This window comes from Geospiza fortis, unplaced genomic scaffold, assembly GCF_000277835.1.
Source record: "Geospiza fortis unplaced genomic scaffold, GeoFor_1.0 scaffold366, whole genome shotgun sequence".
Classification (NCBI taxonomy): Eukaryota; Metazoa; Chordata; class Aves; order Passeriformes; family Thraupidae; genus Geospiza; species Geospiza fortis.
In genome coordinates this window covers 114,427-129,914 of record NW_005054342.1, presented here as the reverse complement: position 1 = coordinate 129,914, position 15,488 = coordinate 114,427, and the positions used below count along the sequence as shown (strand labels likewise).

The following is a 15,488-nucleotide window of genomic DNA, read 5'->3' as shown; positions in this document are numbered from 1 at the left end:
GGGCGGCTCCCAGCGCCCCTTGTCCAGCTGCGGCTCCTGAGGCCGGTGTCTGAAGGAGAACCTAGTACCTAACAGCAGAGAATAACAGAATCAATTATGTTGGAAAAGATCTCTGAGATCATCGAGTCCAACCTGTGACCAAACGTCCCTTTCTCAACGGGACCATGATCTAAGTGGCACGTCCAGTCTAAACACTCAGGGACAGTAACTACACCAGCTCCCTTCCGATATCTGATCACCCTTTCTGTGAAGAAATTCCCTTATGTCCAGCCTAAACCTCACCTGGGCAGCTTGAGGCCATTTCCTCTCATCCTGTCACTTGTTACCTGGGAGAAGAGGCCGACCCCCACCTGGTTACACCTTCCTTTCAGGAGGTTGTAGAGTGGTAAGGTCACTCCTGAGCCTCCTCCAGGCTAGACAACCCCAGCTCCCACAACTGGTGCTCCAGAGTCCTTACCTGCTCTATTGACCTTCTCTGGTTGGAGAATGGCAAAAGTCTCTTTTCCCAGAACAAAATCCCACAATGCAGACCAAAAGTAGTCCTATTTTTCCTGCTCCCAAACATTTCCCCTGCAGCTTTGTGCTCTCTCCACTCTGCCCCAACCACAGTCCCAGTGCACCCCACCCAGGGAATCCCTAGGGAAAGCTCCCTGCAGCACAACCCCAAGGACATGCACTTGGCTCCTGCCAATGCTAGAAGAATCTATATACTACATACTCTATGGATAAAGTGTGACAGTCTCCAGCCCAGGAGAAAAATAAATGTAAAACCAGAATTTCATCCCAACCTACTCAAGCAGAACAGCCAGCTACCATCAGAGGAGAGATCCTGTTTCTCAGTGCAACTGCCATTATCAAGCAAAAGTTAAGAGACACACATGGAACTCTGGCTCTAAGTCCTAAATCCCCTAAAGAACACAGCTCAAGTACTCCAAACAAACCTGAGGCCTCAGCCCAAACTCAGCCTGCAAAAAGAGGGGCTGAAAATAGCTCATCTGGAAAATAAAATTTCAAAACCTATGAATTTTGTTCAGTCATGAGGCTGAAGGCTTTAAGAAATTAAATAGCAGAAGTCACAGTGGCTGCACCGAGCACCACTTTTTATGACCCAAGGGACCTCACCTACTTTGCTAAGCAGTAGTTGATCTGTCGCTAACCTATGTTGCTGAAGACCTTCACTAAATGCAGGGCCGTCATTTCCAAGAAAAATGAAAAGCAAACAACAAGATAGAAAACAAATTTTATTGAATGAACAAAAGTCTAAAAGTCTCCCATTTTTGGTTAACAAAAGCAGCAACCTACAAAACCCCTGCATTCCATGACAAATCTTTTTATGTCAAAAAATTAATCCTTGAGCAGGTATGAACATTTGTACACAGAACAATACAACTGTTGAGATGTGTTTGGGCAAACAACTGGATTTATCAGGGTAAGAGAAAAAGAAAAAGAAAAAAAAAAGAATTCACCAGGGACACCTGAAAAAGCTTGAATTGTGTGCTGGCTGAGAGGTATATCATCGGGGCTGCCAGCAATTTTCAGCACTTGCATCCCCTTCACACAAAATGAAAAAAGCAGCAGACAAAGGACAGAGATTTAGACTGAACAAGGAAAAGAACTGCCAACAGAACCCAGTGTTCAGCTAGCTCATTTGGCTAATGCTAAATGCAGCTTTTAAGACTTAATTTCATAAGCTTGTGTTAAGTGAGTCCGTGCTCTCAGGAGGCTCCAGGGTAAGAATTCAGCCACTTTACCCACAGAGCAAAAATAATAGAGAAGTTCCATCCTCGAACAAGTGATTCCTCATGGTCAAAAACAGGCAACCAGATAAGGGAAAAGAAACTGAGACCTGCTTGACAAGATATGATTATCTGACTGACAGAAGTCAAATAGGAATTAAATGGAGAATGTACATTCTCTTTGTAAATCCAACAAGGTTTTCTAACCTATGTGATCATTTTTTTCATTTGCACTGGATATGGGCAGCCTTACTAAAATGAAGTGCTAAAAACAAAGGCAATGCTTACTTTTATCCATACACCATTTGCAGAATAACCCTTTTTTATAATACCATAATTTTTCATGCTTTGGAACAATAAATATATTCAATGAAGTCTGTTTATTACACTGACTGATTTCAACCTGCTCTTTTGTTTTCACAGATCAGGACATAGTACAATTATTTCAAAAGAAATGATTGATTTTGCTATCATATTCATGTTTGATTGCAAAATTACAACAATCTGTGCTTATCCATCACTTTATACATCAGATCTCATCTATTGCAACCATATCAACATATTTATTTAATAATTATGAAGCTGTATCTTATACCATAATTTCTATTCTTATGTGTTCTAGGACTAATAACTCCCTAATATGTTTTGATTAAAACTAACTTTAATATATCAACTCTATCGTCTAAAGTTAATTTTAATCATTTCCATCATAATCATTGTAACTCTGATACCCACTGTTCCTCCTCTCCCGAAGATTAGATTTTTTCCACATGGATTCTTGATGAAAGCTAGCACTGAAAGATCGACCCAGTCGCCCGTGTTGTTTCTTAGATATATTGTCTTCACTCTCAGATTTGGAAATTCCTTGCCCTTGTGTTTGGGACTGTTTATTCTGTCTAACATTCCCAAATGGAAAATTCCAAGGACCAAATCTTTGCCAGTTAAGTCTCTGAAAGGCAATGATGCAATGAAGATTTCCTCCAACCTAATCAAAGAAAAAAAGGTTCTTTGTTAAATGCACACCACAGGCACATTTCTAACATATACAGATACTTGACATCAACATTTTGGCAAGTAACACGATACTTTCAAAAAGAAAGCAAAGAAGAAGTGCCAAAACATACAACCAAGGAAAAAGAATAAAAAACAACAAAACACCACAAAATCATATACAGAAATACACAACTTGCATCAATCAGTTCTGATTACTTCCCAGATTCAATTGCTACTTTCTTATTCATCTTTTTAATCTTTTTAAGCTATCCATTATATCCTTCATGGGCCAGTATCACTCATCTTCTGCTAGTCTTTTTTACTTTCTAGCTATCTTCTCAGCAATTATCTGTTCTGGTCCATTCTGATCTTGCTGACACAGTCTTCCATAGGGTCTTCACATCTGAAATAATCTCTACAGTCTATTATTTCTCACAGAGTTTCAATGTGCAAATCACAAACACAACCTCCACCCATGAGATACAAGCCCTATCTATAGGAAAGAAAGCCACATGCATTGACAGTAACTCCACTAAAGGGAGACACACACATTCACTTATGCCTGATCCTACTCAATTGTACTTTCTTTCCCACTTAAACGTCATTGGAGGGTCATACCCCAAAGGCTATGTAATTTGTCGGTTGAACATTTCTATACTTGCTGCAGCTACATTTTAAATCAACACAGTTAAATATTCTGACCAAATACATTCTGTATACATAGATATCCTGGTTCATCCTGGCATATACCAAGCTACTGATGCTTTATATCTCGTCCAGCAAGTAAATCTAAATGACTTTGGTATGCAAGAACCCACGTTATACTTTTGTCTTCAGCAATACTTCGTAACAGAACAAATTCCTTTAGTGAAGTTATCTTATACTGCTGAAGTATGAGTAAGTTTGCAAAAACCTGCCATCAGTTTCCTCTCATCTTAGTGAGTTTACCTTACCTTCTTTGTTTTTCGATGTTGCAATCCTCTCTCTAGGTGTCGAATATCTAGATATTCTGGATTTTGAGTGTTTAGGTCAGTGACAATATCTGTCCACCTACAGAACACAATCATTACTACTCAGCTGATATTTATGAAACCTCAGCAGCACAAAGACTCACGTACACATGCACTCAAATACAGACCTGTAGTTTTACTCTTATCAGTGATTTAAAGACAAATGAATATGTAAAGTTACAAAAGCCTCAATATCAAAGACATCAAGCTGAATGTAAAAGTGTCACTTTTAATCAAAGCATTCACAGTGATTATTCCTGCTCTTGGGAAACACCTTCCAAAATGAATAAGAGCATCATGAGTCATAGTTACATTCCTTACACTTAGCAATTCATCAGTTTGGAAAAGAAAGAAGCAAAATGTGGTTTAGGCAAGGAGAAACATTAGCCTTTTTTAAATTTAAACATCTCCTACCCTTTTGTATTATTTTGCTCAGTTCCTTGGTTTCTTTTGCACACTAAATGTGCTTTTACCAGACAGCTCTCATCATAACTCACTCCTACATTTTATTTAATTCTAAACGATCAATTCAATTACTCCCCATTCACTCAGCTTTTCAAAGATTCCTAATTCCTTCCAGCCCAACTGAAACAAATACTTTCACATTCCAGACCTCTTTAAACTTACATCACCTTTTCATTTCTATCAATGTCTAACTACCTTTTCTCTCTAACACCACCCTCCAAGTTGAGAAAATGCATTTCTACTCCAACCTTTGCCCCCTTTCCTTAAGCACAGAACATTCTGCCAGCTCTCACTGGGAGTGCAGGAGGAAGAATGTCTCCACAATCAAAATTAGTATTACAAAGGGTTTTATCATGTATTCAGAAACTTCTTCCTGTGCCACTTGTAGCTAATATACCACATGACAAAGTTCTATCCTTGGGACTTACAATATGCCATTTCTCAGTAATCATATGCATACTGTGATTTTAATTTTGTTGCACTTAATCTCATAGTCCAAAATACCCAGGTATTTGCAGTTATTGACAAAATTGTCACATCGCTGACAAAAAAAAAATATTAAATAGAACTAATCCATGATATTTCTACACAGCACCCTCTAGTTCTCCTAGTCTATACGTCCAGTTTAGACACCAACTTTGTTTGAGTCAAACCTCATCTTAAATGTACTGTTTGAATGCTCGGATAAGCAAAAACACAACAGAGTACAGGCTGCACCTGCACCTGAGTTAGGAGAATATTCTGTGCACAATCTCAGCAGCAGCAGAATATTCTGTGCACATCCCAGACACAGCCTGTGGATGTCCTCAGCTCCAGTGCAAACTCCTCCAAGGGCCATGCAGTCTGTAAGTCACAACTGGCACAACGACAGCTGAAACTGCCTTTTCTTCCTGACTAATATGAGCTGTGTCACACTCAAACAAGAGATGTGGGCTCTCAGCAGCCCACATATGTTCTGACAGGTGATATAAAACTGAAGAGCCAACCTTGAGGTCAAAACACAAAGCTTCTCACTAAAGCAGCATCTGTTTCTATTAGATACATATATATATGCATGTATATATTCATTCAAAAGAACTAAAAAGTCACTCAGTGACTCTGAGAATTACAAACTGTTTTGGGAGAAAACATTCTTTTCCATTCTTACCAAGTAACATACCTTTTACAATGTATTGTTGGATGCTTTCTGCTGGGCTCTCCAATTAAGATCCAATATTCTACTTCTTGCTGCAAGACACGACCTCTGTTCAATAGAAGATAGAATCCTAGTAAGATTTATTGTGCATACTAAAAAGAAAAAGATAGTGACAGTCTCTTGTTCTTTTTAGGAGTTTCTAACATTTAAAATTGTTTCCTCAGCCAAACTAAAAACCAGCTCCTGTGCTATAGAGCTCGCAATTGCATACGGGGAATGTTTTGTTTCACAAGGCCTGAAAGCAAACCTTGGGGATGCTACTGCACATTATGTGAAAGGAAGACAGATTTTCACTAAAAGCAGTTTTATTTGGATGAAAGACAGTCTGGTACATGATGAAAATATAAATATATAGGAAACAACAGAAATAAGAATTGTGGAAAGCCACATAAATGTGGTACAAACAGCTTCCTCCCTATCTGTGATGTCTTAACAGACATGAAAGAGTCCTGTCCACTATTTTTAAACTATACCTTGGCTGACAGTTGTTACTAAGAGCTATAGGGTAATCTGTAAGAACAAAACTTCAAACGCTTCCTTCTAAACATCCAACACCAGATACTAAAATCCAAACCCTTGAATTATTACTACTTTGCAATCAACTTCCAAGAAGCTCAAAGCTTGTAGTAACCTTGTCAAGGAAAATTTCTGACAGGTATTAGGGCAAAACTGACGAGATACACAGGACTGCTCTGCGACTTCCTGTGTATAATTATTTCACGAAAAACTACATCAGTTGCAACTGTGACAAAACCTGACATTTTTCTGCCTAGGGTATTAGACAGCATATGGCCTTATTGCTAGGAAAAATTGGTGTACTTACAAAAAATTCCCTGCAAAATAACATTGTATTCCATCAGTGCAAAGATGGGAAACCAAGACACAGGATAGATTGATTGACTTACCTAAAGTCACACTGGAAGTCTGTGGTTGAACTGGGAACTGAACCCAGGTCTCCCGAGTCCAAATCCAGCAACCTAAGATCATACAGGAAGTCTGTGGGTGACCTATGAACTGTCTCTAAGCTGAGCCTAGCAACCTATCCACCCACTTCTTTTGGGACATAAAATGTTTCTTAGCTGGATTTTTAAATAAAAACTTTACTTTGTAAGTAGAGTGCAAAAACAGGTAAACAAGAACTGCTCCAGCATCTATTGATAGTCCTTCTGAAAACAAAACTTTTTTTTTCCTTAGTAGGATCAGAAAACTCAAAGAAAAAAAGATGCTTATCTGGTCTGACCTCCAGCCTAGAGTAAGGCTATAAAAGCTTCTTGAACTTATTATTTCATGCTACATTGTTAGAAGAGAACTCTTGTTAAGAAAGAAAGCTAATATCAACTGAAAAATAACATCACTAGTGACTAAGAATCCATTTCAGCCATGGGTAAAGAATGAAAGTTGACCTCACTCACTAAACAACATAAATTTAAATTAGTTAAAAGGCATGTTATGTTTCCACACACTGGACCATATTATTTTTCAGACTGTATTTTTGATCTAGTAAACTTTTTTTTTTACTTTGGTTTTCTAGTGCAGATTCTTTCTAACTGATTAAGTAAGAGATTAACATTTTGATAAACTCAAGTAGACTGATGTGTTGGATTTCTATCTGGGCAATATTTTTTACACCCTTCTCACAAACCTGGCAAGCCAGTGAACTCAATCTCAATAAAAAACTGTGTTCTTTTGTTCATATACTAAAAGCTTTAATTAACCCTATCATAATCTTCACATTGGGAACCAATTAGATTTGAATGATTATGCTTTACCAACCAATCAATGACCATTTTGAACTCCAAAAGTAGAGCTAGTATTCTCTATTCCTTGATGTGACCCTACCACAAAGTGAGACTGCTCAGTAAGCAAATAGGCAGAAGTTCACGTTGTACTAGTGACCTACACTTTTCATTGTTTAACATTCCCTAATACTGGTATCTGCTAATTTTCTCAGGGATTGACTACTTATGCTGTATGATAATTCTAATAAATACTGACCAATGGCTGAACACAAAGAAAATCCAACAGAATCCTTTAATACATACCATGTTTGCAACCCCTCTGAGAGAGGAAAAACAGCTTAATATGACTTGGTGAATGAAGTAAAGCAAACTACTCTCCTCAAGAGAGTGCACAGAGTGCTCTACAACACATAGCACTCTACATCAAGCATCAAGGTAAAGGCCTTACTAAAGCTAATACCTATCTCAACAATAGCATTTTCAAGGTTAAAATTTGTGGATTTAATGCAAGACTCTTCCCAGATTCTGTACGAATATCAATGCTATTGACTTTTTTTTTAAATCTGTATTTAATTGAAAACTATATCAACTACTGCATTATATTATCCTAGTAGAGTCATTCTGACAAATCTGAAATAACTGTACAGGGAACTGTATTTTTATTCTAAAATAACTGGCATATTAAGCTTCTAGAAGTACTCCAGCATTTCAAGCATTGTTAAAAAAGCCAAACCTAATGTCTTAGCCCAAAGATCTCTTCTAGCTTTTCTCCCCCCATTCCCTCCCAATTCCTGGTAACAAATTCTTCACATATCTTTAATTTTCTATGCTTTACATGCCAGTAGTTGGAGTTTACCATCACCATTATTAGTCAGTATTAATGCAACAAAAGTATGTAACCTGCGATATCTACACAACCCCTGCTATTGCCATACTCAAGCACTGGTTTCTAAATGTAAATTTCCTCACATCCACCTCATGAAGGATTAATATCACTGTAGACTTTTTGCTTCTAGTTTATAAATTGCAACATACACACACTTTCTTTGTTTTCCTTTCCAAGCTCTCTAGGAACAGACTCTCCCCATAATTACCTGGCTTTTTATTGTTTAGCCTTAAAAAACCCCACCTGGCCTTTTTTCAGCCCATATGTTTTTATTTTGCAGATTAGTTACCTTCACTTGTCCTTCAATAAAATAACTATCTTCTCTCTACATGGCTAGAAGGTCTTAAAAAATTTCTTAATACCACTTAGAGTTTTCTGTTTTAAGTTCTCTCAATGTAGTCTGTTTAGTTATGTTACATTTTAAGTCAGTCCCTTCAAATCACAATGTAGTGTTTTTGTAGCTCAGACAGATGCCTATATGACACAAACTGAATCATTATTTATGGAGAAAAATTGTCTCAATTTGCAGTAAGTTTTTGTGTTTCTTCCACTAAAATAAGCATAAACACAGTATCTTACCTATAGGCTTTACTAGCTTTTACTGGGGTTGCTTCAAATCCAATTGGGCAAAAATAATGGTTTTGGCAATGGTAGATGTAGGCCATTGATTCATCTTTCAGTCCACGTGTTAGCTTCGCTAGGGCCCCTGCAGCTACACAGAAAGATCAGGTTACAGGCCAGGCTGCTTTGGATTCAGTGTAACACTGTCAGCAGAAAAAAAATACCTATTTGACAACAAAGTAGTTATACTGCTTTTTAAGTGGGAGGACATGACCTGACAGGCACGCACAAAATACACTTTTGATATTGAACTTATTACTTTTTTTACCAGGCAGGAAATTAAACACTATCTGCTGCATATTCTGTTCCAGGGAAATGCAATATAATGTATGTTTAGATCAACATCAAACTTGAAAAAAGAACCAGAAGTATCTCTTAACCCAGGAATTGCACACTGCAACAGAATGCAGTCCCAGCTGCTCTAGGTCAGATGTGGCACCCATTGATGATAATACTGAAACCACTGAAAACACTCAAACATTTTGGTATCATGAGCCTCTTGGAGCTTCCAAGTCTTAGGAACACACAGAGGCATGCAATGGTTTATAATGTGACCACAGTGCTCAGTTTCAGGAAAAGACTAGAAGAGGCACTGAAACATGACAATTTTCAAGTGGGATGTCAAGGAAAAAAATCCATTTTAATATATCTAAAACTTTTCAGTGTGATTTTGTGCTTTCAAAGAACCCTTCAGTTAGAAGGCAATTACCCAGGCTATACCAAAGGCTAGTAAACGGCACATGAAAGTAAAATTTTTTAAATAGCACACCTAAGAAGTATACAAAAATGCAGCTTCATAAGCTAATTGAGAATAATCACCTAACTTTAGTGGGGGGTGTTAGCTACAGCCAGGCAGAACAGGTAAGTTCATTACCTTTAAAACTGGGCTTTTTAAAAGCATAAAACATTAAGTAAGGACAAATTCTTTTTGTTCTCCCAGTGGATGACAGCAAAGAAATCTTCCCACACACCAACACAGAACTGGAAATGCAGTTGTTTTACTGGATATCTTAAAACTCCAATTCTGTGACAGCAGAATCACAGCACAGAATGTATTTTATCATAATAAAAGTATAAATTAAATTTTTACCTAAATAAGAGAAAAAGTAAAACCAGAAAAATCAGCCAACTTGGAGCTGTTTGATACCTTACATTGGACTGAAAGCACTACTTACAGACTTTGTCCTGTCAAATGCTACACACTGCAGGATTTTTCTATTTATACACTGTAAGATGAATACTTTAGGATTAGCCACGTACCAGTTTCTCCAGCTGTCTTGTTCTTCCCATGAGGTTTATACAGAACATATGAGCATCCCTTGATATGGAAGTGATCATTTATTTGCCTAAACCATCTGAAACAATAAGCTTAAAGATTGTAGTAACTCAAGAGTTATTAAATGTAATTTCATTTCTCACACTTTTCCTGTGCTTTGACAGTTTAGGAAAAAAGTCTTGGTGTGCTACTAAATACCTACCTCACTGATATTTAAATTGTAGACGACCACAGCACCCAATACAAATCTTAACATATCCTAGACAGAGAAGCAAATACACAGAGCCTTTTCCTTCATTTTGCTTTTCCAGACTTGACATAGATACATAATAACCAAAGATCTGGATATGAAATGTTGGTCCTATTGCATTTAGCCCAGTCACCTCTAACGTTCAATTATTCAGCCTTTAGAAAGACACACAAATTGTGAGGTGCCAAACTTCAACCGTGATTTGTAGGGTACATAAATGAAATCTAAGACACCAGAAGGGACCCTTCAAGTGAGACTTTCTGCTTATCCTGTTGGGTTTCTCTCACCTAAACTCTACAAAAGCTGAGCATTACAGGAACCTTATACTGCAACTCCTCACAGCAGCAATAAGTGAGGGCAGGGCAGCAGTTTTTCCACATTAGAAGATTCAAATTCACATGTTTGAAGATAATACCTCAATCAAAAGCTATGTTGGGTAATGGGGCTGGCTCCCAGCCTTCCTGTTTCCCAATCTGCTAAGCACTTTAAAATTATTGGACAAGGCAGGAAAAAAGAAAGAAAACAGAATTATGGGTAACTTCTCTGCTGCATAGAGAATACTCAAAGTGGAAAGCAAATAAGAATTATAAGTTTAACTTTTGCCTGTATAGACTGTTGACATGAAGAGAAAGAACATTATATCAGTTTGGTCTGTAAGAGTTGTTATACCATAGAGTTGCTATACCCTGACATACTCCTGAAGAGATACAAATCCTGGATCTGCATTTCCTAAAGCAGATAAGGAAATTTTCATGACGTTTTCCAATGATCTAGCCAGTATGCTAGATGGAGAATAGACTGCTGCCACATTTTCATATCCAGCACAACCCTGATCTGCCAAATACTATATATTACCCTAAAAAATTAACTAAATCAAATACAACTCATGAAGCAAGCAAGAATACTACAAAACTTTCTAATCTCACCAAAAAGTAACACACCAAAGCCCTGTCAAAATGCTCAGCACTCTAGTACAGGATGCTTCTTGGCTCTGTTTAATCCTAGAATGTCTTACTAATTTAATTCCAAAACAAACCAAACTACAAAGAATTTAGGTCCAACTTTTAAGTATCAGGAAACAGCAGAGCAGAAGTGATAAAAAATTTCAAAGTGTTCTGTGACTCCAGCCCCATGTTTTTGTTCCTGAACAGCTCCAATGCAGCAAGGATTCAGCACTACCTCATTTTCAGTTCTTAAATTACAATAAGCTAATAGTGTATCAATTGTCTTTTCAGGCCATTTCAGTGATATTAACAAGCATTTAACATGCATTTTCAAAAACAGGAAAATAAGTGTAAAGAGAAAGTTTTCTAACCAGGAGACTAGACTCATTAGAGTATTATATAACCATTACACAACTTGAACCAAAAACCAAATAGACTTTCACATTGATCTGACCTGTGTAACAACACCATTCAAAACAGACAGTGCAAACAACTCTTTGAGAAGTTTCTTTGTCAGAGCACTCAGGTATGCTTCATTATTCTAAAACTTAAGAGGATTAACATGTCAGCCCCTTTGTTTTTAAATAAATGAACTATTACCACTTTTAAATGAACTATTACCACAATTACTATTACTATTTTTAAAGGTTCTATCTCTTAGCTGCATCAAAAGAACCAAACATACCTCATTAGAGTTGTGTTTCCAGTGAAGGGACCAAACCTAATCTCCTCAAATGGGGGCTGAAAACCCAGTATATGCAAGGCTTCTTCTTGAGTGATAGGGGGTAAACTTAAAAAAAAAAAAAAGCATTGTAATTAGAAACATGGTTTCGACACTCTAGAGGCAAAGCAAAGCAGTCTGTGTGTGACTTTACCTTCCAGCTCCCAGTGTACTATATAAGAAATTCCAGCAAGACACTAAGGATGAAATTCCACAGGAAGTCTTGTATTGAGGTCGGCTAACACAATACCTTAAACAAAAAACCTCAAACATATTAGTAACACAATCTTGACTCACATATATGACAAACCTGAACTACTTTTTTGTGTGCTATGTCACTAAAGTGCCATGTTATATTGAATGTTTTTATGTCATCTGTATTAAAACAAAAAAGCAAAAAATCCAAACAATTGTACCTTAAAAACAAAAATTAAGAAATATGTTAATCCATTTCTTTGCCAGATGCCACTATCTTATTTCATATAAATCAGTCAAATTTCTAACAGCCCCATGGGAGTTTTGTACAAATGATTCTGTAGAAAAATATGATTCTGTACTAATATAATAAATGGTTTTATCCAGTCCCTTCTAACACGTGCACTTGTGGCAAACCACATCTCTACCAATTTACTAATGAACGTCATTCTGGGCCACAGATTCCCTAGCTTAACTCCAACTTTCTGGTGTCACAGACAAAGTTAGAACCAGACAGATGCATTAAACTAATTGAATTAGTGAGCTATATTAATACAATAATGGTTGTATAGAAATTACAGATTCTGATCAAGTATATCCCAGTAAACAGTAAAATCAGAAGTAAAACGTATCAGCGTTATCAAGGTTACTTTTTGCCTGACCATGCTATGGAACTTGTATTTTGTTTTGCAATGAATCCCCATGTAAGTTTTTCCCTTTGCTGAAAGTAACAGGAATGTTTAGAAAGAAAAATGTTTTAACAATTTCAACAGATGGGAAGGAAGCTCTAATTTTTCTTCTAGAATGCATGAGACAGTGTGTATATGCTTAACATCTCTACTAAAAAAAAATTACAAAGACACTATTAAGAAGTTTGAAACCAGGTAACTACCAACAGTGTTTACTGAGAAACTACATGGTTAGTGTATTTCATAAAATCCTAACTTCATAAATGAATCCATAAATACTACCATCTCCGAAGGTCCAACACTTTTCTCTCCTTCACATCTTCAAGAGCTGACCGCTGAGGACACTCCCTGTATTGTTTGCTTTTTTTGTCCACAGATTTTTTCTTTGTCCCTTGTTTCTTCATGTTGCCTGCAAACCAAATTTCAGAATCAAATGAATGTCTAGTTTGCTATTGGCAGCTTTCTTCTTAAGTACTTTTAGTAATAGCATACAGTAGACACCAGTTGTGCTAGTAAGCGTAAACTGGGACTAAATATTAACTGAAAGGAGAAAGCTCAGATACTACATAATCTAAATTGTCAACAGGTTTGTAAAACTGCCATTAGCTCTGTAAACAACATGGTGTTTAGATCATGAACAGAATTAATGATGACCTGCCCAACTGTTTAGAGAGATAAGTCAATCTGATTATTCTAATGCATTAAATCACCCATCCCAGAAATAGACTCAGACCAACGTGGACCTCCCATCTCCTAACACTATGTAGGAACAGAACATAATGAAATGCTTGTTCTTCACTGCCACCATTGCAACCATCTACAGTTTCTGACAAAAACCTATATGCAAACCATTAATAATAATATACACCCAAGGTCTTTTCCTTTTTATAAGCCACTGTGACAGTAGAAAATGGAGAGTTGGACCACGTGCTAAAGCAGAAATCTCTTTGTCCTCTTTTGAAGCCATACATCCAGATGCATAATATACTAGGTCCTATTAAAACAAAAGAAAAAAACCCACTCCAACAACACAGTGGGAGGGCCAGGGGGCCCAGAAACCACCCCAGAAACCACCCCAAATACGACACAGTTAAGCAGAAGTCAGCCTCACTTTGGATCCACTCCCCCTGGCAGTTACACTTGATTTTTACTCCTTTTCTCTCTCCTATCCTGATAAGCAGGTTCCTTGAAATGAAGTACAGGCTCTTTTATAGCACTTCCTCACAGGACATGTGTGCTGCCCAGCTCCCTTCACAAACAAGCTGGAAACACGAAGCCTTTTCCTTTCACATCAAAACATCACCACCTCACCTGCTTTGCTCTTCAGATTTGAGTTCCCACCATTGAACTCAGATTTGTCTATTTCCCATGCCAGTGGAAGCTTTCCAAGTTTGCCAGGCAGGCTTTCCAAGTTAGCATCCTCATTGTAGATAATCTCTGAAGCACCAGTTTGAACACTGAGTAAGTTAGGTGTGTTATTCCCAACATTTAAGGCAGCACTACTTGATAGGCAGGCACTAACTGAAGCACTTGGACTTTTACAAATAGATGTGACTCTGTTTAAAAAAGCATAGTCTGAGCAGATGGTATAAAACTTCTCTCTTGTATGAGTCACAGGACATCCCCATGGATAATGCCCATCTTCCCTAGACACCAAGGATGCAGTGGAGGCGTTTGACATGCAGTATGGCTTCACGGGATCGTGAAGAGAAGCTTCTGGGGATTCTTTCCCAGGTCTGTTTTCAGTGTTGCCATTATTTCCAGAACCATTTTCTTTTTCATCTTCTGAAATAGTAGGCATTGAATGATACTAAGAGTATTGCACAGTGAAGAATATTTTTTCTTTATGTTTTAATTACAACAGGGTTTTCATCATTGCCTCCATTGCCTCTGCAAGGTATCAATGAGGTGCCTGAAAAAAAAATGTTAAGTTAGTACAGGTATCTCATCCATCATAAAATATACACAAAAGCTTATCTTTGAACTCATAGCCAATAAAAGCTGAAATACCCTTTGAGATACCACAGCCCAACATGGTGTATTTCCCTAAGCCTCTCTAGAACTCTACAATCAGCACTTTTTATCATTTGTGAGGTGCCAACAGCATACACCGCAGTGATATCATGATGAGCACATAATAAGTAATTATACCTAGAAACCAGGACACGAATAAAAAAAATCAAAAGCTTTCTACATGTTCCTGCTTGTGGTTGCTCTCTTCTATCCCTTACAGTCACAATACACTGTGAAATACAGAATAATTTATACAAATTTACAAATCATCATAGAGCAATTTAAGGTCATAATTTAAGGTCTTAATTCTGCTGAATCCTGCAAACTTTTGCTGCAAGTGAAGTTCAAGAATACAATTACAGTAACTATAACCTTATCGATTGTAAATTGACAACATCACCCTCAATCTGTTCCAGTGCTTTCCTCCTATAGCTGTTAAAGGTTCCCTTTTATTTTTACGTGCCTCTTAGTTTTCAAGACGTGAGAAAGCAGGTTTTGTTTATGGCAGTTAAGAATTACCAAAAGCAAATTTAGACGGCTGGCTTGCTTGCTTTAAACGATCATTTTTAAAGGGCAAGCTGACAGCGTGTGTGTTATCTGTCATCTCAGCAGCTCGCAGTCTGCAGACACGCGCCGCAGATGGGAACCTGGCGCGAGGGAGGCAGGAATTCCGCTCCACAGCCTCCTCCTGCAACGCTGGCTTCGGGCCGCTGCCCGGCACCTGCAGCGCCCCGGGAGCGCCTCGGGCCCCCGGG

The 15,488-nt window shown here is 37.7% G+C and overlaps 1 protein-coding gene across 3 annotated transcripts; it reads right to left on the bottom strand.

Annotated features, from left to right (window-relative positions):
• Positions 1-1,228: 1,228 nt before the first annotated feature.
• Positions 1,229-14,629, bottom strand: BIVM (basic, immunoglobulin-like variable motif containing). Of its 3 annotated transcripts, XM_005422672.2 has the most exons (10): positions 14,032-14,629; positions 13,003-13,129; positions 11,991-12,086; positions 11,801-11,905; positions 9,906-10,000; positions 8,604-8,736; positions 6,305-6,376; positions 5,364-5,447; positions 3,683-3,779; positions 1,229-2,721 (listed from the first exon to the last, which is right to left on the bottom strand). In XM_005422672.2, the coding sequence occupies exons 1-10, from the start codon at positions 14,519-14,521 to the stop codon at positions 2,431-2,433; spliced, it is 1,590 nt and encodes a 529-aa protein (XP_005422729.1). In that variant the 5' UTR covers positions 14,522-14,629; the 3' UTR covers positions 1,229-2,430. The 3 variants fall into 3 exon arrangements, with proteins under 3 accessions (XP_005422729.1, XP_005422730.1, XP_030914220.1); XM_005422673.2 differs by lacking the exon at positions 6,305-6,376; XM_031058360.1 differs by lacking the exon at positions 11,991-12,086.
• Positions 14,630-15,488: the final 859 nt, after the last annotated feature.

Bases quoted from the DNA above. Each gene is read 5' to 3' on its own strand.
- BIVM (XM_005422672.2), bottom strand. From the start codon at position 14,521: ATGCCTACTATTTCAGAAGATGAAAAAGAAAATGGTTCTGGAAATAAT. The intron at 13,130-14,031 runs GTGAGGTGGTGA...TTTGGTTTGCAG, and splicing joins AAATCTGAAGAGCAAAGCAG to GCAACATGAAGAAACAAGGG. The intron at 10,001-11,800 runs GTATGTTTGGTT...TTATTGTTTCAG, and splicing joins GGAAACACAACTCTAATGAG to ATGGTTTAGGCAAATAAATG.